The 27055-nt window shown below is 49.1% G+C and overlaps 1 protein-coding gene across 1 annotated transcript in view; it reads right to left on the bottom strand.

The window, feature by feature from the left end:
* The window catches only part of ADCY5 (adenylate cyclase 5), a 162920-nt gene that overhangs the window by 69187 nt on the left and 66678 nt on the right, over window positions 1–27055 (bottom strand). Inside the window, exons 2-3 of the mRNA XM_043873986.1 lie at window positions 4654–4803; window positions 848–969 (exon numbers count right to left, since the gene is read on the bottom strand). Of these exons, the coding sequence (XP_043729921.1) occupies window positions 848–969; window positions 4654–4803 (272 nt within the window). The remainder of the gene's footprint in view (window positions 1–847; window positions 970–4653; window positions 4804–27055) is intronic.

Below are 27055 nucleotides of genomic sequence, written 5' to 3'. Positions count from 1 at the left end.
AGCTCCAGAAGGTTGTCTTTGTGTCAGCTTTCAAGGACTCCTAGGAAAACTCACGCAGGGAGGGAAGAACCTGCCCAAAGGCAAACACAGCAGCTCCTTTTCTGGGCATATGGGAGGATTAGCGGACTCTCCAGGAAGCCATGCTGGATGAAGGCCACTGTATCACTTCATGTCCCCGTGGAACGCAAAAGCAGATTTTGCACTCTATTAATCTACATCTGTTTGCATGTCCCTGCTGTTAGCGCTTCTGTCTAGGGAAGCAGCAAGCAGGCAGTAAAAGGAACATGGGCTTTGGCGGGGAGGGGTGATCTCGGTGCACCCTGCTCTATCGCTCCCTGCCAAGTGACCTTGGGCAAGGGTCTCAGCCACTCTGAGCTCATTCTCTAAACAGAGGATGCTGATAAGGGTCCCCACCCTGCAGGGTTGTCAGTCTCCTGACAGGATTAGCAATGAGGTGGATAACGCCTGGCGCAGTGCCTGGCACACACTGGCTTAGAAGGCATGGAGGTTGCCAGAGATGCTGGATGCTGGTGGAGATTGAGATGATGATGGTGACACTGAGGTCCCAAGTCTGTGCTTTCTGCCTCCCTTGTTAGGCTAGGGGTTTCTCCAACAGCTGGTGGTGGTGTTTTCTCCTTTCTCCTCCTTCCTGCAGCCTCACCTCCTCCCCACAGTACTAATTCACTTAACAGAGGGGCAGGGCTGGGGTGCCCCAGACAACACACATTCCAAAGCCACCAGACCTCCTGGTTGGGCTGTGCCCTCTTGCAGTGAAGGGAAGGGACATGCCATCTCCTATGGGATTCAGTCTTCCCACCCTGCCCTCGCCCCCCAGCCTTGCCCCTACCTCACGTTGTCATGTTTCTGGATGTAAATCTTATGGAACATCATATCCTCCTGTTTGGCATTGATGTCTGCTTTCATCTCCATGGCGACGTGACGGGGAAGGACAGACAGCAGGAGCCGCTCCTGGAGGGGAAGCAGATGCTTTCATCATAGCCTCTCCCCAACTTGGCAGTCCCTTCGCCTCCCCAGGCTTCACTCCTTCACACCTGTGTCCCCACTGCAGGGCCCTGGAAAACTCCTCAGGCTCTCCTCAAATGCAGGGGGCTAACACTTGTACATGCTGGGGGCAGAGACATGCCTCAGGGCCACCTGGCCCCCATCTCCCTGGGACACCTCCTGGTTCTTCGGTTACATGGGGAAAAGCACTCCTGGTGAGCCTGTAATACTAAGCACCTTGGGTCAGAGACCTTGGGCAAAGAAGTGAACTTCTCTGAGCCTCCAGTTGCTTATATAAATGGGGGTAGGGTTGCTGGAGCTTTAGATTAGATTAATTCAGTCATCAAATATTCACTGCAAACTGACCATGTTCCAGGCATCATGCTGGGTGCCAGGAGTGATAACTGTGAAGAAGACAGGCCAGGTTCCCCTTCACAAATTCCCAGTCTCTTGCATTACAGGTCCTATGGGGCACTGAGCAGGGGTACCTGTCTGAGGCTAGGGAGAAGTGGGGTGGTCACAGAAGGCTTCGTGGGGACTGGAGGATGACGCGCTCCATTTTCACGGGATGCTGGCCCAGGAGGATGGGAAAGCTCCCTGACTTGAGAAACTGGGAAATTAAGATCAGCTGAAGGGGAAATTGGAGGGAAGCAGGGAGAAGAGCCAGGGCCACCGTGGGAAGTGGGGGAGGGTCACGTCAGCCCTTGATGGAGTCTGGATGTGGCCTCCTCTCTAAGTTCTCTGGGCCCTGCCTGCTCCGAGAGGTTCAGCTGCCCCCAGGGTATGCAGCCTCCACCTGTATCCTCTGCAGCCCCCTCCCCATGCCAGACGCTCTGCCAGGCTCACTCACGAATCCTCTCATCTGAAGCCTTTCCTCCTGGCTGCCCGCAGCCCTTTCATCTTCCCTCCCATCCCCCAGCATCGGAAGCTGGCCACTCCTTCCCAAGGCCCTAAGACTTCTGCTCCTGCACCTGTGTAGTTCCCCTCCCTCCTTCCTGCCCCACCTCTGTCCTCCTCCTGCTCACTCCTGGCCTCAGGGAGCAAGGCTTCCACCAGTACCTCCGCTGGTCACCTCCCAAGCCACTCCCTGGGCCAGGTCCCCAGGTCTTCAGCTGCCCGCCTGATACCTTGCCACCAGCACTGACATCATGCCCACACCACACTCACCCTCCCGGTGGCTCTTCTCAAGTCCCCTGCCTTTGCCCATGGCACTCCGGGTCACCAAGGTCAAGGCCTTGCTCCTCAGCTAGAATCACCATTCTCACACATGCTGCTACCCTTCCTTGGGCTCACCCCCTTCCGAGAAGGAGGGTCCTGGCTCCAGCTGCCAGCCTCCCTTGCCACCCTGGGCCTTCCTGTAGAGTCCCCCATTACTCTGCATTTCAGCCTGTCACTGGGGCCTCCTGAGGGTGGGAATGTGTCTTGTTGGGCTTAGAGCAGACAGTCTTATGCTCAGGAAGCTCTGGTAAACTAGTGAGGAATGGTGCTCTCTGTGGACCAGCCTGACCTCTGGTCAGGACCTCCATCAGTGGACACGGCCATTACAGGCCATCTCTTATTCACTGAACTCTCCATAAACAGCTACTGGTGATAAAAATACAAATGAAAGGACAATTCTGTGGAAATATAGGATGACTGCGAGAAAGTGTGCAACAAATTTTTTCGATTCCTGAGAGACCTTCCTACATTTCCAACTAGTTCTGGGACTGAGGACCAGGAGGAGTGGGCAGGGGATGGGTGGGGAACAGTGTTGGATCCCCTCATCAGGTGGCACTGAGGAGCATCCTCGGATCTAAGAGCACCCCTTTCTGCAGAGGGCAGAGGAGGCCGGACTCTGGGCCGTGGCTGGGTGAGGAGTGCCTGTCCTCTGGAAGCAGGCCTCCCCTCCCTGACCTGAAACACGGTATGGTGAACATACTCCCCTCCCCCCAACCAAGATCCCTGTGGATTTGCTGGAATGTCCAGCCTGGCCAGGGCCAGCACAAGTAAACTGTGATGAACTGTAAATGCTATAAATGCTAATTTTACTGCAAAATGGTAAGGTCCAGGAGTGGGAGGGCAGGGGGGTGGGAGGCACTCCCTAACCCAGAAGGGGCGGGAAGGTATCCTGATCTCAGGTAAGTGATGCTGGGGCCTGATACGGGCATGAGAGAAGGGGCTTTTGAGGCAGACAGGGGCTTGGGGGTGAGCAGGGTGCAGAAGTGAGGTAGCCGTGTCAAGAAGAGACAGTGGGAAGACTCAGGGACACCCCTGGGAATGAGTTTCATTGCAGAGCTGGGCCGGGAGCCTAGATGGGACCAACAGAACGCATGGGAAGGCCAGGCCTCAGCTGGGACAGCCTGAGCTGGGGGCCTGGCCAGGCACAGCGGCCAAGCTCAGGGCTGGAAGGGAAGGGGGGGCAGGCGATGACTGGGGGTGGGGGGCCTGGAGAGACACCGCGGAACTCTGCCCCCTGGCTCAGCTGTCTGAATGTCACCAGCCAGGTCACTGTAAGTCCCTAGACTGAACCCAGACAGAGGCAGAGGGGTGCCTCACCCTGTGATGAACGCTGCACTCGTGGGGACTGAGCTCGTGGGGGGCCCGTGGAGCACCCAGGCAGGAGGGCGCGCGTGACTCCTGCGCTGCTGGCCAGGCCTCTGGCTCCCTGTCCTCACGATCAAAGGCGGACCTTCCATGTTTACACCCGCCTGACACGGTGCGCACACAGAACAGAACTCCGCCAGCGTCTGGGCAGGCTGTGGGGGGCCGCCAGCCTAAGAATAGAGCGAGGCCCCTCCGGCCTGGGTAGTGACCTTACCTCTGAGAGCCAGGATGAGTCCCAGCCCAGTGGGAGCCCCAGTACCTGGCCGGCCTGCCTGCTTCCTGCCCCCAGGTCTCCCTCCAGGCCTGCTGTTTGGGAGCAGTGTACCCTGTGCAGCCTCAGAGTTCCAAGCTTCTATCCAGTTCACACACACGAGAAGACACAGGGGCGACCTGGCCAGACCTGAACCCCGAACAGGACGCCCCCAGGATGCTAGGCAGGGAACCCTGACAAGTCCTCAGTCCCCACCCCACCCTCAGCCAGAGGGGCACAGCGGGGCAGGTCCCTCTGCCTGGGGCTCATGGAGAGAAGCCCCCGAGTCTGTGGCCCGAATGAGTGACCTGCTTCCTAGCCTTGGAGTCCTGAGGCTGAGGTTTGGGGTGAGACATGGTCGTCTTCCTTTCTCGAACTAACCAGACCCCAGAACTCAGCACACAGTAAGTGCCTAGTGAGGGCATCATGGGGCCGACAGCTTCTCTCCTCCTCCCTCCCCCTCCCCAGGGAGCACCTTCATCCCAGGAGGGAATGCTGATGCTCTCATCACCCAGCTCATCAGCCCTGGGGACAGGAGGGAAGGCTGCTTCCTGCCTCCCAGGGCCTGGGTGCTTGGTTTGAGTGCAAACCACAAGGAGGCTGAGGAGGCACTCTCAGCCCAAAGCTTGAGCCCAAAGCTCATTCTCCAAAGCTTCTTGAGAACATTCCCACAGAGCCAAGAACGCTGGGCACCCTCCAGAGGAAACATCCCCCACGGCCTGGGCCCCCGCCCAGGAGGGGCTGGACAGCTGCCCTCAGCATCGCTGGCGGGCAGGCAGCAGCTGGGCAGCCACGCGGGGCAGGAGGGCCTCACCCACCTGCTGCTGGTTCTCCCGCTGCGAGTGGAGCCGTGCCTGGATGCACTCCCGGGTCTCCTGGAAGGCCTGTCTCTGCGATACCTCAGCCGGGTAGTGGGTGCACACACCCACGATGTTGGTGCAGGAGAAAATGAGGACATTGGAGACGAGCTGCAGAGGGAGAGATGAGGACATGAGCTGAGGCCTGGAGCGGGCACTGGCACCCCAACCACGACCCTCCCACTCCCAGGGCTCGGAGCCCTCAGGTCCCACTGTAGCAAACACACACCTAGTTGCCAGCAAAGAGATGCCAAGGGCTCCCACCTACAGCCAACTACTGGGAGCAGCCAAGTGCAATCAGTCGGGCTCCCTGATGTCCTCAGAGCCCAGAGCTTGGCTGGCCTGCGACAAAATATGGCCCTAAGGATGCTGAGTCACAGAATGATTACCCTGGCTGTGTCCATAGTACCAAAGGCGACAAGGTTAGGTGTCCTGGGGATGCTGTGTCAGAGCTGTGGGTGTTGGGGTGGCAAGGCCACTGCAAGGAAGTTTCCTTGAGGGGGATAGGACTTCATTGTTTGAAAGAGTGACAGGGCCCACACAGGACAAAGGACTGCTCTTTCACGGAGAAGCATTAGCTGGCTAAGGGGATCAGGGATCAGCTCTAAGAAGCAAATAGCTGCTGATGCGCAGCACTGTGTCAAGTCCTCTGGGGATGGAGGGGAGGACGAAGTCCCCAGCCAGTGGGGATCGGGGTCCACACAGGTCTCATCTCCTTCTCTACACCAGCACCAGGGCCTCCTGATGACCCTCCCCACAACACACCAGTTGGTGGACATCCTCCTTCACCCCCACTCCACACGGACGCCCATCTCTGTGCTGTCAGAGATGTGTGCAGAGAGACACTATTGTCATCAGGTCACAGAGATAAGGCTGGAGTTCTTTTGAAAGCAACACTCACTGAAAAAATAAGGGAAAACACAACACAACCCACAAAAGCTAGTTGACAGAGCACATTCTGGATCTGGTCCCTTGGACAGCAAGGAGATCAAACCAGTCAACCCTAAAGGAAATTGACCCATAATATTCACTGGAAGGACTGATGCTGAAGCTGAAGCTCCAATACTCTGGCCACCTGATGCGGAGAGCCAACTCATTGGAAAAGATCCTGATGCTGGGAAAGATTGAATGCAGGAGGAAACGGGGATGACAGAGGATGAGATGGTTGGATTGCATCACCGACTCAAAGGACATGAGTCTGAGCAAACTCCAGGAGATAGTGAAGAACAGGGAATCCTGGCTTGCTGCAGTCCATGGGGTTGCAAAGAGTCTGACACAGCTGAGCAACTGAACAACAAAAGGTGCTGTTTGGCCAAAACCGCTCTTGGCAGGTACAATTCCTGGGTAGTCTGCGTGATGGGATTCTGGTCCTGCCCTTGACTCAGGCCACATCAGACAGAAGCCACACAGGCTCAGCTTTCTAGGCTTCAATCACTCCCTCTAAATACATAGTTCTTAGTCCCAACTGCTGCAGGGGAGCGCGGCTGGGCCTGCGCCTTCTGCTGTGGTTCCACCCTATCCTCACTGAGAGCCCTCCATTGGTCTCCAGTTCACTTATCCATTTGGATCCCAAAGAGCCTCCCCTTGAGACTTCAGTTGCCAGGCAGTGATCGGCAGCAGTTCCCACACGCTTCTTCCAGGGTCCTCTTTTTCTCTGGATGTAGAAGTCCTGTCCTTGGCGCTGCTCTGCCTTCTACCTGAAAGCTTTCCCCACCCCACCCAGCCTCCGAGGTGGCCCTGACTTCCACCCAGGCTCTCAGGCCCACAGCCATGTAGGCTTCAGGCTGAAGGCAGTGCCATCTTTCCCTGGAGACGACCCACACCATGTCTGTCCCCAGTCGACGCACAAAGAAACCTTTCCTCTCCCATCTCTGTCTTGCTCCGTCCTCAACTGCATGATAGACTCTAATGTTCTGGCTGAAAGACACTGTGGACTCCCCTCAAGCACCTCCTGGACACCCCCAGATACCTCCCTGAGGAGCCTTCAGGGAGGGGGCAGACTCAGATCACCAGTCCTATCAACTCAGCTGATGACTCATAACCCCCCACCCCAACCCCATTCACCCCAGAATCCTACCACTGTCATTTTATATAAACACATCACAGAGAAAAATCCAACCAGTTTGTTACAAGCAAAGAAGACTTCTGATATACAGAAGCTTACAGTCCAGTTGAAGAGCTAAGTGGTCACGACTGACAGAGAGCCAGCAACAGGAAGCGGAAACTGAATCATGCCAAGCAAAAGGGAGTAGAGGGGAGCACAGGGCAAGGGGAGATCTCTGGGAAACCTGGGCTTGGGGTGAGGGGCATGTTTGGTGAGGCTGGCAGACATGAGACAGAGTATCCCTGGAGAGAGCAACTACAATAGCCAAAATAATTTTGAAGATGAACCAAGTTGGAAGATTTATACTACTCAAGTTCAAGACTTCCTATAAAGCTACAGTAATTAAACTGGTGCAGTACTGTTCTAACAGAAGAAATATAGATCAGTGCAACAGAATTGAGAGTCCAGAAATAAACCCTTATGTTTATGACTTGCTGAGTTTTGACTAGGATACCAAGACAATTCAATGGGAAAATAATAGTCTTTTCAGCAAACTTGCTATCCCATATGAGATAGGAGACTCTACCACATACCATATACAAAATTAACTCAAAATGGACCAAAGACCTAAATATGAAAGCTATAACTATAAACTTTGAGAAGAAAACATAGGAATACATCTTAATGACCTAGGATTAGGCAGTGATTTCTTAGACATTACATCAAAAGCACAAATGATAAAAGAAGAAAAGATAAATTGCACTTCATCAAAATTAAGAAGACTTGTGCTTCAAAAGAAACCATTAGGAAAGTGAAAAGACAACCCATAGAATGGGGGGAAATGCCTGCAAATCATCTATCACACCTAAATAAAGGTGTTATATATTTTTGACAAATATACAAAGGCAACTAAATGGAGGAGGATAATCTTTTGCAGCAAATGGTGCTAGAACAATTGAATATCCATGTGATTAACTCAAATCTCACAAAACATTACAAAAATTTATTCAGAACAGTTCATAGGCCTAAATGTAAAACCTAAAACTATTAAACTTCCAGAAGAAAACACAAGACTTTGGATTAGGCAAAAATTTCTTATATACCACAGCAAAACATGATTCATAAAAGAAAAGATAAATTGATAAATTAGACATCATCAAAATTAAGAACATTTGCCTTCAAAAGACACTGTTAAGAAAATGAAAAGACAAGCTATAGAATGGAAAATTTTATTTGTAGATCACATATCTGATTAAAAGACTTGTATCCAAAATTCACAAAGAGCTGTCAAATCAAAAATAAAAAAACCCTCAAACCACTTTTTAAAAGAGCAAAATATTTAAGTAGACAATTTAGCAAGAAGATATAAGGATGGCAAACACAGAGAAAGATGGAAATCATTAGCCATTAAGGAAATGCAAATGAAAAAAAATGAGATACTACTAAACACTATTAAAATGGTTAAAATAAAATTAAATTTAAAAAATGAAAATAAGGATGTCCCTGGTGGTCCAGTGGTTAAAAGTTTGCCTTGCAATGTAGGAGACATGGGTTTGATCACTGGTTGGGAACTAAGATCTCAAAAGCCTCAGAGCAACTAAGCCCACATGCCGTAACTGCTGAGCCCACGTGCCAAAACTAGAGAGTCTGCATACCTCAACGAAAGATCCCTCATGATGCAACAAAGATCCCGTGTGCCACAACTAAGACCAAAAGCAGCCAAATAAATAATGTGCTTTGCTGCTCAGTCGTGTCTGACTCTTTGCAACCCCATGGACTGTAGCCCGCCAGGCTCCTCTGTCCATGGGGTTCTCCAGGCAAGAATGCTGGAGTGGACTGCCTGCCATGCCCTCCTCCAGGGGATCTTCCCAACCCAGGGATCAAACTCAGGTCTCCCACATTGCAGGTGGATTCTTTACCATCTGAGCCACCAGGAAAGCCCAGGACTCTGATAACTTCCTGTTAAAATGGGGCATAAGACTGCCTCAGTTTGGAGAATAGACACAGAATTGGAAGTATTTCTGAGTTTCAAGTTCTAGATCTGAGTCTTGTATGATTAAAATCTCAATCCCTTGGTTTGTCATTTTGGTGTAACAGAATTAGAAGTACCTGGAGGAATGACAATTGGAATTTTAACTGACAGAATAAATCTCATTTCTTTACAGAAGCATAGGTCTGAAACCCAGTCTGGACCAGGCACTTCGGGGAGACTTGTAGCTAGGTAGCCAGTTGCCTAGTTTTATAAAAAGTAAGGCTGTAGTTGCTAGCTGTCAGCAGACATTGTTTTGAGAATGTTTTGTGGCATCCAAGCCTAACACTCAGAAAACTCAAGTGTTTAGAAATACAAGGTCTAGTCTGAAATTACACCCATAGTATCACCTAGTTATTTCCTTGGATGTCTGAACCATAGCTACTTTATTTTGACTTTTAATTATAAAATTCTCCTTAATAGCCAAAGCAGATGTCACCATTAATTATGTCAGTGTTTCTCTGAGCTTCCCTGGCGGCTCAGATGGTAAAACTGTCTGCTTGCAATGCTGGAGACCCGGGTTCAATCCCTGGGTCAGGAAGATCCCCTGGAGAATGAAACAGCAACCCACTCCAGTACTCTTGCCTGGAAATTTCCATGGATGGAGGAACCTCGTAGGCTATAGTCCATGGGGTCACAAAGAGTCGGACACAACGGAGCAACTTCACTTTCACTTTTCAGTGTTTCTCTAGGTATAGAATATGCAAGAATTGGGACTCATAAAATCTTCTCCTAAAAAGATCTAACTATATGAAGCCCTGTTTTGCCAGTTTTTCCCAGAGCACAGAGTGCACAGAAATAAGTAATAAATAAAAATAAATATTTTTATAAAATGAAAAGAAGAAAGAACTGCCAACACTGGTACTGATAAGAGGGTGTAGCAGCTGGAACTCTCATACCTTGCTAGTAGGAATGAAAAATGGTACAGCCATGTTGGCAACAGTCTGGTATTTCTCATACATACACTTGACCAGCAAGCTCACTCCTATCTGCCCAAATCACAGGAAAAGTTATGTTCAAATGGAACAATCTCATGATAGCACATAATAACATGGATGAATCTTAATTATGCTGAGTGAAAGAAGCCACACTCAAAAGGCTACATACTGTAAATGACTCCATTTATTTGGCATTTTGGAAAAGGCAAAACTTCAGGGGCTGAAAACAGATCAGTGGTTGCCAGGGGGAGGGGCGAGTTTGACCAAAAGGGGCGGCTAGAGGAGATCTTTCAGGGTGATGGGACTGTTACATACCATGATTGTGTTGGTGGTTACACATCTATATGCCTTTGTCAAATCCAAAGAATGATACACCAGAGAGGGCTTCTCAGGTGGCACAGAGGTAACCTGCCTAACAGTGCAAGAGACGCAAGAGACACATGTTCTACCCTGGGTCTGGAAGATCCCCTGGAGTAAGAAATGGCAACCCACTCCAGTCTTCTTGCCTAGGAAATCCCATGGACAGAGAAACCTGGCAGGCTCCAGCCTACTGGGTCACAAAGAGTCAGACACGACTGAGCACGTGTGTGTGTGTGTGTACACCAGAGAAGCCAAATTCTACTATATGCAAATTGTTTTTATTATTTAGTTGCTAAACTGTCTGACTCTTTTGAGACACCATGGACTGTAGCCCACCTGGCTACTGTGTCCATGGGATTTTCCAGGCATGAATACTGGAGTAGGTTGCCATTTCCTCCTCCAGGGAATCTTTCCAACCCAGGGATTGAACCCACGTCTCCTGCATTAGCAGCTGGATTCTTTACCACTGAGCCACCAAGGAAAAAAAAGAACAAGAGTAAAAGTCCAGGAGGGACTAGCAGAGAGAACATGAGTTGCCGGCTGGACAGGGAAAGGGCAGCTTTTCCTCTCTGAGGCCAGAAAGAGGAACCAGAGTCTCTTTTGAGACATGACCCTCGAAGTAATTATCAGCTGGCCTCTGCGTATCTCGGCACTAATCCTCTTGGCCTCTCCTGCTGTAATCGGACTCTTCCTGCAGCCAGAAGGCCAATAGCAACAGAGGGTGTAAATCCAGGTAAAACGATGTGCTGTAACCCAGTAGGGTCCAAATGGCTCAGCTGAGCTTAGCATGCCTCAGTGTTCCTCTCTCCCATTGACTAAACATACAATGGGGTGAGCAACGAGAGAGCGCTGGGTGTGAGAGGCCTTCAGAAAGGCCTGCTGGAAAGGGTGATTTTGGCAAACTGGACCTGAGAGTGAAAACGTAAGAGATTAATACATCAAACACACATACACCCACCAAAAAGGTGAGAATCTGTGTGCCAGATCTTAATAGATGCTAAGATCCCTGTGCAGATGCAAAGGTTATGAATGAAGAGAAAGCTTCAGTAAAAGCTGATGGAATTCTGCTTCCAGTCTTCCAGAAAGGAGTTTGTAGCTTAAAAATGATCTCACACCTCAGGCAGGAGGGTCCAAATCAAATGCTAACCAGCTTTCTTCTCCACTAACAAAGAAGATCAAATATTGAGCCCCTTCATACATGCTTATGAAAAATACTTAACTAGTAAATAATGACAGGTATCAGTCACAATAACAGGTAAACAGGCCTAATTAAGGGTTTGTTGCTTTTCCCTGTGCATACTTCACAGGACATGTCCAACCACATGAAAGAGGCGTGTGTGTGTGTGTGTGTGTGTGTGTGTGTGTGTGTGTGTGTGTGAAGGGATACCTACATCATATCAGGTGGAGTAACAGGGACACCTGACAATACAACAAACCTCAGGCCTTACACTGGCCTCAGCATCTGCTTTTAAAACCAGCCCTGCAGATGGTTTGGGTCTGGGAGGTCCCAGGACCACACCAGGAGAAACCCCATGAGAGGGGAATGTTTGGAATTCTGGTCTCCAAGTGGAAACCCAGAGGAGGTGCCTGTGCATATTTATAAGTCCACTGGCATTCCTAAATCCCCAGCACTTCAGAAACCCAATCTCTCCTGTCTGCAGGCTGCAGGTTTGATTTGGCCACGAGTGAAGTTACTGCTCAGGGTGTGCAGCGCCGCCGTGGTGAGGCCTGAAAGGGCTCCCAGCAGCTTGCCTTGGGCTCTGCCATGCCTGCTGCCTCTTCTCCCTTGAGTATTCAGGGGACCCCCATGGGCCCATTGCCATAGGCTTGCTGTTTGCCAGTACTGAGAAAGGTGAGAGGCAAAGAGGAATGAGGAATGAACTGGTTTGGAACAGAAGAAAATAAGCTAGGAGGACCTCTTCACCATCTACTATTTTGCATGGGTTCTGTTCTGGACAGGTCAGCTGGTGCCTTGCAAGGTAGTTCACAGGGTTATCTAATGGGGGTTAAGGAGACAGAGAGCCAGAATTCCCCAGGGAGCCAGATTAGGTGACTGGGGCGAGGGGCCAAGATGTTCAGTTGTATTTGAATTTCAGATAAACAACAGGTTTTTTTTAAAGTATGTCCTGTGTGATAGTGGGAACATGTGTGTTAGTTGCTCAGTAGTGTCTGACTCTGATTAGGTGCAGCAATTTACAACCTTCTAAACACCTTCACAGGTCATATTTCATTGCATCCTCACTGCATCCTTCTAAGAGAAGCAAGTTGGGTGGTATCACCTCCTCCTGCTAATGCAGGAACTAAGTTAAGTCTCGAGGCAGGAGCCTTGGCCACTCAGCAAGACGGCAGCAGAACTCAATCAGATTCTCATTCTGAGTTCAGAGCATGTCCTGTTCTACTGTACTAAGCGGTTATTTATCCCAACTTAATTTAGGTCCACTTTTGTTTGATTCTATTTAATAAAGGAACACTCAACTTTCTTTCACCCTCTTCCTAGGTGCCTTAGGCCTTCTTTATAGATCCTGGTCACATAACATGCTGCTGATTAGGGACCTACACACAGCCACTGCCTCTAACCCAGCTCTATCCAAGGAACTCGCCACTGTGAGTGAGAACAGCCCATCGCCTGTCTTACAAGGCCAATTCTTACCCCAGCAGAGCTTTCTTTAATTATTTTTTCATTGGTAGAGATCATACACCACACGAGAGCAGTCTCCAACCTTTTTGGTACCAGGGACCGGTTTTGTGGAAGACAATTTTTCCATGAACCGGAGGCTGAGGGAATGGTTTCAGGATGATTTAATAAGCACGTTACATTTATTGTGCACTTTATTTCTATTATTATTACATCAGCTCCACTTCAGATCATCAGACATTAGATCCCAGAGGTTGGGGACTCTCTGGCCAAAGAATTCATCCTTTTAGAGTATACAATTCAGTAGCTTTTAATGTATTCTCAAGGTTGTGCAGCCTTCACCACTAATTCCAGAACGTTATTAACATCCCTTAAAGAAATCCCACACCCATTAATCATTGCCTATTCCCCACCTCTACCTCCACTCCCGCCCCCAGCTCCTGTCAACTACTAATTTATTTTCTGTCTTGATGGACTTGCCTGTTCTAGACATTCATATAAATCGTATCATGTAATAGCCTTCTGTGTCTAGCTGTTTTCACGTAGCATAATACTTTCAGGATCCTTCTCTGGTTAGCATGTATCAGTACTTCATTCCTTTCTATGGCCAAGTAATAGTCCACAGTACAGGTATGCCACGTTTTGTTTATTCTTTCATCAGTTACAGGCATTTGAGTTGTATCTACTTTTTGACTGTTATGAATAATGCTGCTATGAACATCCATGTACAGTTTCTATATATGTTTTCAGTTCTCTTGAGCATATACCTAGGAGTGGAATTGCTAGATGTTATGGGCTGTTATGTTCATGTCCCCTTCTCCTAAATGCTTATGTTAAAATGCTAACACCTAATGTGATGGTTTTGGGACGTGGGGTTTTGGGAAGGTGATTAGGTCATGAGGGTGGCACACTCATGAGTCGGATTAGCACCCTTACAAAAGTGACCTCATAGAGTTTTCTAATCTCCTTCCACCATGTGAGGACACAGTGAGAAAATGACCATCTATGACCCAGGGCTCTCACCAGACCCTGGTTACTTGAATCTGGATTTCCCAGGCTCCAGAATGTGAGAAATAAATGTTGTTTAAGCCACTCAGGCTACGGTATTGCTATTTTGTTATAGCAGCCTGGATGGACTAAGACACTGGGTCACACGGTAACTCTACGTTACATATTTTGAGGAGCTGCCCAACTGTTTTCCAAAGGGGCTGCACCTTTGATATTTCTATCAGCAATGGCTGATAATGCTCCACACCCTCCCCAGAACTTGCTGTGTCTATCTTTTTTATTATGGCCATCCTAGTGGGGGTGAAGTGGTATTACGTTGTGATTTTGATTCCCTTAAAATTCAGAACAAACAGTGACAATAATGAGTGAAGTAGTTTATTCTGTAACTTGAACAGCTGTGCTCTTAGAGAGAAATGGCCACACTGTAAATTTTATTTTTGTCACCTTTGATTATTGACTCCTAGGAAACCCCCAGACCTTATGCACATAGCCAGAGGGGAAAAAGCAGCTTTCATGTAACAGTACTTGCTTGAACAGGACATTCCCTTAATTCATTAAAAAATTACTGACTGAGGACCCAGTACAGAGCCCAGTGTCAGGGCATTGGGGAACCTGGACTCCAGTCACCCAGCCCCTGGCCTCCAGGACACCACGTTTGGTGGTGGAGGCAAGTACATGCAACAGAAGCAGCTGGGAGGACACAAACTTTGCAGGTTTTGCAGTCACTAACCCCAAGTTAGTTCCACAAACACTCAACAAATATGGCAGAGGAGACAATACTCTTACTATTGATATATGAACTGGCTTATAAATTAACGAAGAATAAGTAAAATTAGGGTTAATCCCTGGGTCGGGAAAATTTAACAGAAAAAATGGATAATGTAGATGAAGAAGCTTTTCCAAGAAGTAAAATTACAAATGACATAAACACATGATATGAGATACGTGAACCTCACCAATAGGCAACAAAATACAAAATGAAAACAATATTCGCCCATTAAACCAGCAAAGCATTTTTTTGTGGGAATAATGTTGGCAAGAATGCAATAGAACAGGCACCCTCCAGTACCTAAGTGGGGATGTGAAGACAATCCTTCTGGAAAGCATTTTGGTCATGTGTATGAAGAGCTTTAAAAATGTTCACACTCCGTGACCCAGATTCGGTCTCCTCTCGGGAATCTGTGCTGCAGAGACTCAGGAGCTCGGGCAGGGTTTTACAGCCAAGGATAATTAGAAAATTAAAAAATGGGGAATGGTTAAATGTTGAACAACTAGAGGATAGTTAAATAAATTATGGTGCTTTGATACCCTGGAATATGTCAAGGCCTTTCAAATGTTTCATTTGAAGAAGATTCAACATCATGGGGAGGTTTTCAAAATACAATGTCACATGGGATAAGAAGAGAATACAGAATGGCAAATTCAGCATGATCCCAATCTCAAACTATATGTATGTTAACAGTGGTAGGATGTCTCTAGGTAGTGGGATTATAGGTATTTTTTACTTTTTTCTTTAGATCATCGAATAGTTTCCTACTTTTTGCCGTGTGTATGAATCTTAAAAGAGAAAAGTGATATGTTTATTTTAAAAAGAGGAAAAACATACATGCTTTTACTCTGAGCATGGCAGGATGAAGGAACTTCTTTTCTAAATAGAAGAGATGAGAATTCAGATGCCTACACAACCAGCCAGAATAGGTCAAACAGGAAAAGAAAAAGAAGTCATGTCTGGGCAGTGGGGACTAGGAAGGCTAGTCCTGGAGATGGAGCTTGGGGTGTGGGCAGGATCTGGGCAACCAGCATGATAGCAGAGGTGCATCCCGGTGGCAGAAACAACCTGAGTTAAGGGGTGGAGAGAGGAAAGTGCAAGGCTGTCTGGGGAATGAGAAGTCACCCCTGACTGGGACGGAGCCCTCAGGGGGAACTGAGGCATGGTGGGGTTCACAGCTTTATCACAAAGGACATCCATGTCAGGGTAAGGAGCTGGCACATAATCCAGGAAGCACTGAAACCTCTTGGTGGCTGCATTTCCCAAAATAAAAAATGTATTAATTTTTCAATTTATAAAGTGTGCATTCATTAGAGAAAATTTCAAAATCATAGGAAAAAAATCAATTTACCACCCCCAAAGACAACCAATGTTGTCTGCTTCCTCACTTCCTTCCTCTCTAATCTACTCAGTTTTTTGTTTTTGTTTTTGTAAAGCTGAGATCTTACTGTTTCTATAATTTGGCTTCCTGCTTTTTTTCACTCAGCATTATAGCATAAGCATATTCCCCTGTTCTTACAATCTCTAATGCTGTGGGCTGTCAACAGGGAAACGTGATCAGAGCTGCTGTTAGGGAAAAATAATTGGACAGCTGGGAAAGAAGTAGTCAAGGGCAAGGTGCAAGGGGTGGAGAGACCAAGAAAGAGGTAGGGATGGGAATTCCGTGGTGGTCCAGTGGTTATGACTCCATGCTTCCACTGCAGGAGGCATGGGTTCAAACCCTGGTCAAGAAACTAAGATCTCCACAAGCCTCGCAGTGTGAGAGAGAGAGAGGTGGGGAATGCCACAGATGAGAAGGACCAGGGTCTCAGAGGGGTTGGGGGCCTGCAAAGGGAAGGGGGAGCAGTGTGTTGGGAGGTCCCAAGCAAGCATGGACCAGGAATGGCTCTCCAGGGGAACGGAAGTTTGCACAGTGAGTGGAGTGAGTGAGGTGGTGTCATCAAAGCTAACTGGAAGGGAGTCATTAAACTGGAAGAGTTTGTGGAAGAGGTGGATGAGGCACTATGAGTCCAAGGTTGTCAGGGCCCCATGCATGACCTCTGAGGGAGACAGGATAGAATAGGGGTCCTGGCTGCAAAGGCTTTTCCCTGGTGGCTCAGATAGTAAAAAATCTGTCTGCAATGTAGGAGACCCAGGTTCAATCCCTGGTAAAATACCCTGGAGAAGTGAATGGCAACCCACTCCAGTATTCTTGCCTGGAATCCCATGGACAGATGAGCCTGGCGGGCTATGGTCCACAGGGTTGCAAAGAGTCAGACAAGACTAAGCAACTTTCACTTCACTTCAAGTCATAGGGGCTGAGAAGGTGACTCTTAGGATGCTTAGGAGAGAGCACAGAGTGAAGGGAAAGGAGAGAGAATTTGATTTACCCAAAGGCAGAGGGATGAGAGGATGACAGACACAAAGGAGGACAGGAATCTATTGAGCTGCAGGACAGCGCCATTCACACTGGCAGCCCCCAGCTGCACGCGGCTGTGAGCACTGCAAATGTGACTCATCTGAACTGAGGTGTGCTGTGAGTGTAATATTTCCCTGGTGGCTCAGATGGTAAAGAATCCGCCTACAATGCAGGAGACCTGGGTTCGATCCCTGGGTTGGGAAGATCCCCTGGAGAAGGGAATGGTCTGCCCACTCCAGTTATTCTGGCCTGGAGAATTCCATGGATTTCCTGGAGAAGTCCATGGGGTCGCAAATAGTCAAACATGACTGAGCGATACACACCAGTTTGAAATAATTTTTTATTTTAACTACCTGTTGAAATGATATTCTTGAGATACTGGGTGAAGTAAAAATACATTATTAAAATTAATTTCACCCATTTAAAAATAAACTTTTTTGGTGACTGGAAAAATTAAAATTACATATGTGGCTCTCATTATATTTCTATTGGACAGCACAGCTGTAGAACAAAGGGAAGCAAAGCAATAGGGGCTGGGGGCACAGCAGATGTGGGAGAGACCACAGGCTGATCTGCAGACTACCCAACTGCTGTTTGGAACTCGACACTTGAACTGACCTAGAGCCCCACCTTTGGATCACAGAGGGACTGGCCTCCCTCCCTGCCCTTTAGGGGGTCACTTTCCAAAGACTCAGATTTGTTCATCTACCAGGCTCAGAGCAGACTTCAGATGGTGTGCCCCATGACAACCACTCCCTCTGGCCTTTGGGAGTATGACATCCATAGGAGAAAAGGAGAGGGTTTCTAGGGGCTGAGACTCAACCATAAGACCCCAAGGGACTGGAAGCTTTCACACGGGGTCTCAGGTACAAACTGAGGTATTACACCAAGAGGTAAGGCGGGGAATAAATTAGGACATTGGGATTGACATAAACACATTCTATGTATAAAATAAATACATTCTATGTATAAAATAAAGATAACTAATAAGAACCTACTGTGTAGCACAGGGAACTCTACTCAATACTCTGTAATGGCCTATTGGCTAAGGTATAGTGTAGTATGGGGGCTTCCCAGAGTTCAATCCCTGGGTTGGGAAGATCCAAAGATTAGGAAATGGCAACCTGCTCCAGGATTCTTTTCTGAAAAATTCCATGGACAGAGGATCCTGGTGGGCTACAGCCCAGAGGGTCACAAAGAGTCAGACACAACTGAGTGACTGAGCACACATATAGGGAAAAAAATCTAAAAAAGAGTGAAAATATGTTTAACACACATATAGGTGATTCACTTTACTGTGTATACCGAAACTGACACAACATTGTAAATCAAAAGAACACCAATAAAAAATCTTTTTTAAAAAAAGGTTATATTAAGAGAGGATGTCAATGTTTGTATCATGTCATGAAACTTGGGAGCTTTGGGAAAGTATATGAATTTAAAACCATGGGGAGGGGACTTCCCTGATGGTCCAGTGACTAAGACTCTGCATGCCCAATGCAAGGGGCCTGCATTTGATCCCTGGTCAGGAAATTAGATTCCACATGCTGCAACTAAAGAACCCACATGCTAACAACAAAGATTGAAGATCCCATGTGCTGCAGCTAAGACCCAGCACAGTCAAACAGATAATAAAAATAAATAAATAAAACCATGGGAAGAGAGAGCAGCCTAAAAACAATGAGTGAATGTCGAGAGGTAGCACGGTGTAAAGAAAGGACTAGGGATTTCAGCAGCTAAGTTCTCTTCCTGGATTTGCCAAAAAAAAAAAAATTAAAAGCACTATGGCTCTAAGCAAGTCAGTTTTCCTCTATGGACCTCAGTTTCCTTGTCTATAAAGCTGGAGTGGCAATGGGTGATGGCCACAGTCTCTGACAACTGGGACAGTCCATGGAGTGGCTGTGGCCTGGGGCGCTCTGGCAGCATAGCCATCCTGAGCACTGTAAATGGAGATGCCACATGCAGGATTTTCTGGGAAATCTGATTTCAGATGTTCTGTCCCACGTTCTCCTGAAATGCAGTAAAATGCCCAACACTTCAGCATGGAAGTCGCAGCTTTAAGACAGCCGGTCACACCTGTAAGTCATACACAACTCTCCTGTCTGACCCAGGCTGAATCTGTGGGGGATCCCAGAGGAGGCCAGAGTCCTTCAGAATCTAGGCCAGGCAAGGACCCCTCCCACATACACCCCAAGCTGTGGGAAATCGCATGTGCAAAGCAGCGTGGAGACATAGATATGTTCCCACACAAAGCAAGAACATGAGTTGGGGTAGAGGGGTCGGGTGTGATGGACAGGCTGGCTTGGTGGGCATGCCTTGGCAAGGCTTTCTATAGAAGCTGGGTGGGGCTTTGCCACCCATAAACTGCTTCTCATGCAGCTCTCTGACCTCCGAGGTAAGACAGAGTTTGCTCTGTGGCCTGGCAAGAAGTTTTGTGGGCTAGAAGTTTATTTATATCTGAGTGCAAATGAAGTTTCTCCCCTCCAAAAATCTCATCTTGGAGAACAATTATCCAGCCCCACCTCCCCAAGTTCCTCCACCCTCAGCATTGTCCTCCCCCTTCCAGGAAAGTCAGACAAGCTTTCATTGTTCTAGGTGAGCTCTGGTGACAGCTGAGGATGACACCGGGCTGTGGAGGTGGAGGGAAGGGGCTGACAAAATGCTGGAATTGGATCCAGGGGCGGGAAAAGAGCACCCCTCCCCCAATACTGAGATCGGCTTTCGACCCCACACAGGTGAAGTGTGCCTTTCCCCCCCACACCTTCCCCACCCACCGCCTGTCCTCACCTCCAGTCCTCACATCCAGGGCCCCATTTTAGGTCTGCTGAATTTGGAAGGAAGAAAGAAACGCCAAAGAGAAACTGGAATTGCCAACAAGCCGCTTACCTAACCTCGGTTTGAGTACAGAACATGTATGGGGCTGTGTCTATCTGTGTGGAAGGCCTGGGCACCCTGTGAATGACCCAGGATGCAAGGTCACCCTGTGGCTGTTCAAAACAAGGCAGGCTTGCCCAGCTCAGCCAGATCCCTCAGCAGGGATTTCGGGCAGCTCCAGGGGTTACCCCAGAATGACAGGCAAGGAGATACCACGGAAGGAGTGCTTTACTGGGAGTCAGGGGACCCGGGTGCTAGCTTTGTGACTTTGGGCAAGTCACAGAACTTCTGCAGATAACTTCTAAAATGCCTGCTGATTTTACTGATGCAAACATGTTACAGGTGTAAGGCAATACAAGTTGGTCTAGCAATGCCCTGAGTAGCCAGGAGGGGCGAAAACTAGATGACAGCCCTCCCAGGGCTGGCCATGCCTCCTTCTGCACACCAGTACATCCTTGTCCTCCAGGGCAGAGGCTGACACAAAGAAAGTACCAGTAAATGATTGTTAAATGAATAAATGGGTGAACAGCACACCGAAGGTTGTGGGGCACTTTCAAGGCCTTGACTATCCCAGCTCACGTCAGAAGACAGTTCAGACTCCCAGTCTTTGCCTCTGACACTGAGCAACAGGCACAAGGTGGAAGAGGAGGTTACAACACCCCTACCCACGGGAACGCAAAGGCCTGAGTTAGAATTAAATAAAACACAAACAAGACCAAGAAAGATAGACAAATGTGGCACTAACTGCCGTGGCTGCGAAGGGCTTGGTGATGGTTTCTACCAGAGGAGGCAAGTCTACATGTCCCTGTGAGCGGGTGGACAGCTCTGTCAGGCTGGGACCCGGGAGACTTGGGTGTCTTCTTGCTGGGTCCCTGCCTGGCTGGCCAGCCTTGAGCAGATCACTGGGGAATCCCTGGAGGCTGAACCTGGGAGGAGAAATGAGATAATGTGGAAATGAGGCTTGATGAACAGCCAGGACCTGGACTGCTGCAGGGCCAGCCCTTCTCCTCACAGGCTGGGCCGCCTCAGCAAGTCTGCTGGGTCCCCTGAGGTTTCTTATGTAAAACAGAAGAACGTGACTCCACGTCTCTCAGCTGCTTTGTAAGGACCCTGACATCCTAGGACTCAGGGGCCTTCTCTGTGACATGACAGCCTCCCCGAGAGAAAACCAAGAGTTGGCTCCAGGCGATGCTGACTCCCAGCTGTCCCACCAAGAAGGGCTGGCACCAAGAGCCCAATTCTTGGGACAAAAGAGTTAAGACTCCTTCCCCATGAGACATGATCTGAGTGCAGAAGGGTGAGCAATTAAACTCAACCATTACTGATGCAAGCCTGTAAAAAGCTCCCCCCACCCTGTGGGAAGAAGGCAGCAAGTATCCACCTGCAGACTGACCACCCCCCCACCCCACTCCTAAAAACATACTTTCAGCTCGAGGGCCATCTGGTAGACTATAGATGATCACACTACAACCTCCCACCATGTCCCTTTAGAGTAGATAATTAACTTTTTAATTAAAAAATAATTTTACATTTGCAGCAACATGGAAGGACCTAGAGATGGCCATACTGAGTGAAGTCAGCCAGGGAAAGACAAATATCATATGATATCATTCAAATTAATATGCGGCATCTAAAAAAAAATGGTGCAAATGATCTTATTTACAAAACAGAAATAGAGTTACAGATGTAGAAAACAAACGTATGGCTACCTGGTGGGAAAAGAGGGGTGGGAGGGATAACTTGGGAGACTGGAATTGACAGATACACAGTACTGTATGCAAAGCAGTTTACTAGCAAAAGCACCTACTATAGAGCACAGGGAATGCTTCTCAACACTCTGTAATGACCTATGTGGGGAAAGAATCTAGAAAGAGTAGGTAGATGTGTATGTATAACTGATTCACTTTGCTGTGCTGCAGAAACCAGTACAACCTTGTAAATCAACTATACTCCAATAAAAATTACATTTAAAAATAGTTTCAAAGATCATGACAGAGACTGTTAGTTGTCCACCTAAATTCATTCTCTCCCTTTACCAAAACACTGCACAGTAGCTGGATATAAGGCTGCCCAGCTAGAGTATTTCCCAGCCAACCTTGCAGCCAGGTGTGGTCATGTGACTATGCTCAGGTCAAAGGGATGTGAACAGAAGCGATGTGTGCAACGTCCATGCCATTTCCCTCTCTATCATCAGATAAGCCCCTTGTCCCACCTGGACCAGCACTTTCTTTTACCATCTTCTGGGCTGAACGTGGACAGCTCCCCAACCCAGCTTTGACATACAGATGAGGGTAACGGCCTTGTGGGTAGTGGGACACCCTAATGGGATGGACCAGAATGGGTCACTTTGGGACAACTACCTGAGACAGAGAAAGAAACGCTCATCTTCTAAAAGTGACTGCATCCTGGCGGCTCTCTGTTACACTAACATACCTGCAAACAGCAGATATTTCTAGACTGGAACATCCACTGGCAGCCTGATCCCATCCTTCCCCCTCCTCTCCCATCACTTCGTCCAGCACAGAAAGGAGAAACCACAACACGCAGAGCACGGAAGATGAGGGAAGGCAGGATGGGGTTGGAGGTGTGAAGATGGGAAGACCACTTCAAAAACAGTGGAAGGCTTCCGAAGCAGTGGTCCTGACAAGTGCTGGGCCCGAGCCCAGAAACAAGACCAGAGGCAAAGCAGACAGACTGGCTGGATTCTCAAGGGCGGAAGGAAGTAGAGTGGCTGCACTCCTCAACCTGGGAGACGGAGGCCCAGAGGAAAGAATGAACGGGCTCTGCATTATCTCAAGGGATGAAGCATGTGTGGTATGGGGGGGAACATGGGACCTGGTGTCAGAAGACCTGGGTTCAGGTCCCAGCTTAGGTTATTATGAGATAAGTGGTGTGGACTGAGTCATGTCACCTTAGTCAGCTTCAGATTCTTCTCCTAGAACATAGGGAGAAACTACCTACTTCTCAAGGACTATTGATAGACTAAATTGGGCAATAATAGTAAAATGTCTGAAAAGCAATTATTCTTTTTACAGTGAAAGCAAGAAACTGAGAACCCCAACTAATCTATGCCCAGTCCCCGGGTAGGGAGTGGGGAAGGGAGGCTAGAACAAGGATCAGCGTTTGTCAGGCATGTTGAAGCACCAAGAACGCGGCTGGGAGCATTTCCCAGAGCATCTCCCAGGGAAAGTGACACATGACCAACTCCCTGAGGGTTTGTCTGGAGCCCTGGGACCCTGCGCACAGGCAGCCTGGCTTCTCTCAACCAGGCCTGGAGGACTGGGCAAGGGCCTGGGGGCAGAGGCCTCCAAAGATGGGGACCCACCCACGCTGGACAAGGGGGCTCCCCTCCTCAGTCCAGTGGCCTCTGCAGGCTCTAGCCTGGAGATGACAGGCCTTGACCGGGAATGAAAGCAAAGACCAAAGCTTCTCTTCTCAGGGGGCTCTTGGCAAACTGCCAGGCCGGGACCAGCACAAGCATTGGAATCTCAGCTTCCAGTCTGATGTCCCCTCAGCACTTCCACACAGCAAAGTACAGGAAAGTAGAAGAAGCCTGAGGGCTTTGTCTCAGGAGCAGCTGGACCTTGGGCTGCTCCTCAGCCAGATTTGGGGAAGAATGAGGGGTTTCAGACAGGCAGCAAGGTCTCCAAGGTCTGTAATGAGGCTAGAAAGAGGGCCTGGGACACCCGGCCCAGCGGTTCCCTTCTCATCTTTTAGCCCTTTTCCTTCCTTCTCTTCTAATTTTATTTTATTAATTTTTTCATTAAAGTACAGTTGATTTACAATGTTGTACCAATCTCCAGTGTACAGCAAAATGACTCAGTTATACACATAGACATTCTTTTTCCTCTTCTTTTATAATCCAAGCTCTTTTCTTTCTTCAAAAAATGATTTGAGTTGGTAGAAAAAAGTGAGCTCAAGCTCAGCCCTTGCCCGGTCCTGCAGGGGACCCTGATACCCCAGCATCACCAGCGGACAAGCTCCTCCTGCAGACCCTTTGTCTTTCTGTCCCAGGGCTCATCTGGGAGCCTTGAAAGGTGAGCTGCCACACCAATGCAACACCTATTCTCTTGCCTCAGTTCACCCCCATGCTCCCTGCCAGAACACCAAGCCCTCTGAGTCCCCGCTGCTCACACCCACTTCAGCCCTAGCTCTGTCCTGGCTGGCCCTCCTCACCTCTCCCCAGAGACCCAGCAGCGGCACTCTGCCCTGTCTCCAGAACACGGGCAGACAGGACGTTTCCCGGGACCGCCCTGGGATCTGGAGAAGTGTCACGATACCCTGTGAGATAGGATACCAAGCCCCGAACGGCATTCCCATCCTGAGTGTGGCTGGATGAGAGGGGCCAAAAGAGTCCTTTCTCCTCTCCATCTGAGGGAAGCAGAGTCCTTCCCGAGACTCAGAGGTGCATCGAGAGAGACTGAGTCCTCGGAAAGAATTCTGGAGTGGAACCCGAGCCAGCAACGCCAGATGCTCTCCATTCCCTGGCCACATGCATGTGCCTGGAGTGACAGAGCGTGAGAACGAGAGAAGAGAGGAACACAGCAGCCTGTCTCCCCACCACCAACCCCACCCCAAGCCCTGCCCCACGCCAGCAGTGAGGCAAGAAAGCCTGACCAGGCTTGTGGCTGGCAGCAGAGCCACCTGACAGTCCTCTGTGGTTCAAGGTCTGCATAAGGCAGCTGCCGTGGAAAGGAAGCCGGGGGTGCGCCCTATGTGATGCAAAGGGCCACTCCCCTAATAAATCAGCTCAGCAAGCTTGGATGTTTGTCAACTCCACTTTCTCAAAGAGGGCCACAGCTGCAGCAGAAAGCAGAGTCTAACAAAGCCACCTTAGACCCCAGCAGCCTGAAGCCTGACAAGCAGAGGAGGGGGCAGAGGTGCTCAGAAAGGTGGACACTGCACCACTTGGCCACCTGTTCTCTCCAGGCCAGTTCAGGTCCTCATCCACTGTGGGAATGAATCATCCACAGCAGTCCACTACCCAGGGTCAGCCAGGCTGCTCTCGGGGCACAGGGATTACATCGTTTGGAGCCTCAGCACCCCACAGCATGCTTAGCACACTACAGGTGCTCGAGAAATGCTGGGTGAGTAGGAGAATGGGCAAACACATTAAGGAAAGACTGGCTCACCCTTACCATGGCCATTTCCAGGCAGCAATACGTACACAAGGAATACAGATTGATCTGACCTCAGCATGAGCCCAAAATAATTAAGAGAGGAAGTCTGCTACAAATCATCCAATGCATTCCAAACTATCAAATGCATTTAGAAATCCTCTGCTGTTTGGTATTATCCATGCCTCTGGCTTCCTCGCTTAATGGAGCTAACTGGATGAACACCCAGAGGCACAGAGAACTCTCTTGGAGCCGACTAGTCTCAGCTGGGGCTACTCCAGGAGCCAGAATGGGACTGGAAGAATGAGGGCTGAGGGGGACAAGTTCTCCCCAGCCCACCCCACGGTCTCACAGCAGTGACCCCCCTCTGCCGACCATAAAGGGCCCTGGGGAGGCAACTGGGGCAGCAGTTCTGGTGAGCACCTCAAGCGCTAGCAAGTAACATAAGCTAAATTGCCCTGTCAAAACAGACCACTACAGGGCTGGTCCCAGCTCTTATCACTGCCACTTGCTGAGCTGTGGAATTTGGCCAAGAAGCCAAGATCCCCCCTCCCCCACAGGTAACAGAGGCTCAGGCCTGAGGGTGCATAGGACCTGGGCCGGAGTCCAATTCCGCTGCATCTGCATGGTCACTTAGGAAGCTTAGAGTATAGCTCTTGACCTTTGGGCCCCTATCAAATCAGGATAGGACTTCCATATAATTGATGGAGAAGTTTCTACTGATCTCTAGGATCAACTCCCAGGTCTCCATGTTAGGGGAGGCAGATCAGTAGGTGGCTGGCCCCATGAGACAGGCTGGGGACATTCAAGATGAGGCCCCCTTCTTCACGGCAACCACAGGAATAAGTGATGGAGAGCAAGATGGCTGGGTTCAGGCTACAAACACCTCTGTTGGTCACAGAGGCCAAGACGGGCTCAAGGAAGTGGTGAGGTTTGGGTGGGAAGGTGAAAGTTTCAGATGGAAGTAAGTGACAGTCCTGGAAAAATCCTGGCATGGCTGAGGCAGTGAAGGGACTACCTAGCAGGATCAGACAGTGACAGGTGTAACACTGCAGCCAGCTGTGGCTCAGAAGTAAACGTCTACCAGGATCGGAAGCTTGTCTCGGGATCACAAGCCTTAAGGAGCCACTGATGGTTGGTGAAATGATCTTTAACAACAACTCCTGTCTACTGAATGACTACAACGTGCAGATATATCCTCCTTTCATTCTCTGGACAATCCAATGAGTTGGGTACAATTAGAATTCCCATTTTACAGACAAGGAAACTTGTGAGGCATGGCAACGTTAAGCAACACGCCCAAGTCCACACAGCTAGGACATGGCTTAACTGCTATGCTCCCTGGCCCCCAAGAAGGAAGAATACATTGTCTGCAGTTGCCAAGAGGCTTGGAGATGGCAAAAGGAAGGAGCCACAGCATCCACTGGGAGCCCGGGCCTCCAGGGCAGGAATCCTGTTGCATTACGAGTTTAAGGATAGGAATGAGGCTGGAGAGGAGTTAAATTCAGGAGATTTCATGAGGAAAGTACTGACAAAATTTGGGACCAACCCATCCCAAGCCCCAGGGAGACTCAGATATTTAGGGGACGCTTGCCAGAGAAGGAAAGTTAAGAAAGGCACCAGGTATAGGGCAGATGATGAATCTAGTCTGAAGAATTTATGAACTGTCCACAGAGTGGACACCGACGTGTCTCTCCTTGTGAAGTTCTTCTCCCACCTAGCCTAACCTTCACCTGCAGCCCAGGTCTTCACAGGTCACCCTCCAGGGACAGGAGCACCGACCATCCCTCATCCCCTCCACAGGCCCCGTCTCAGTGGCAAACCCACACCCTACCACGTCCCTTCTCCAGGGAAGTGCATCTGTTCCCAGGGGAAACAGACAGTATCTGCTTAGTGTCTGTTCGCTGCCACAGAGTCCAAAGTGGGGGACTTAATATTTCCAAGTCTCTGTGTGTGAAAGCATGCATGCATGTGTCAAGATCCTACAGATATAAACAGCTCTGCCTCCAAGAAGGAAGCACACTCTCATTTTTCCTCAGTGGACGACAAACAGAGATAAACCAGGCGCTGAGCTTTCCCAGGTCCCACTGCCAGTAATCTCAGCCAAGAGGGCTTTCCACAGGGTGTCCTTCCTGGAGACTCTGGGCCCTGACACTTAAGTGTCAAGACATCACCTCAACAACCCAGCATA

Source organism: Cervus elaphus, chromosome 19 (assembly GCF_910594005.1).
Source record: "Cervus elaphus chromosome 19, mCerEla1.1, whole genome shotgun sequence".
NCBI lineage: Eukaryota > Metazoa > Chordata > Mammalia > Artiodactyla > Cervidae > Cervus > Cervus elaphus.
Note: the sequence above shows the minus strand (reverse complement) of the source record. Positions and strands in the feature narration are given on the sequence as shown.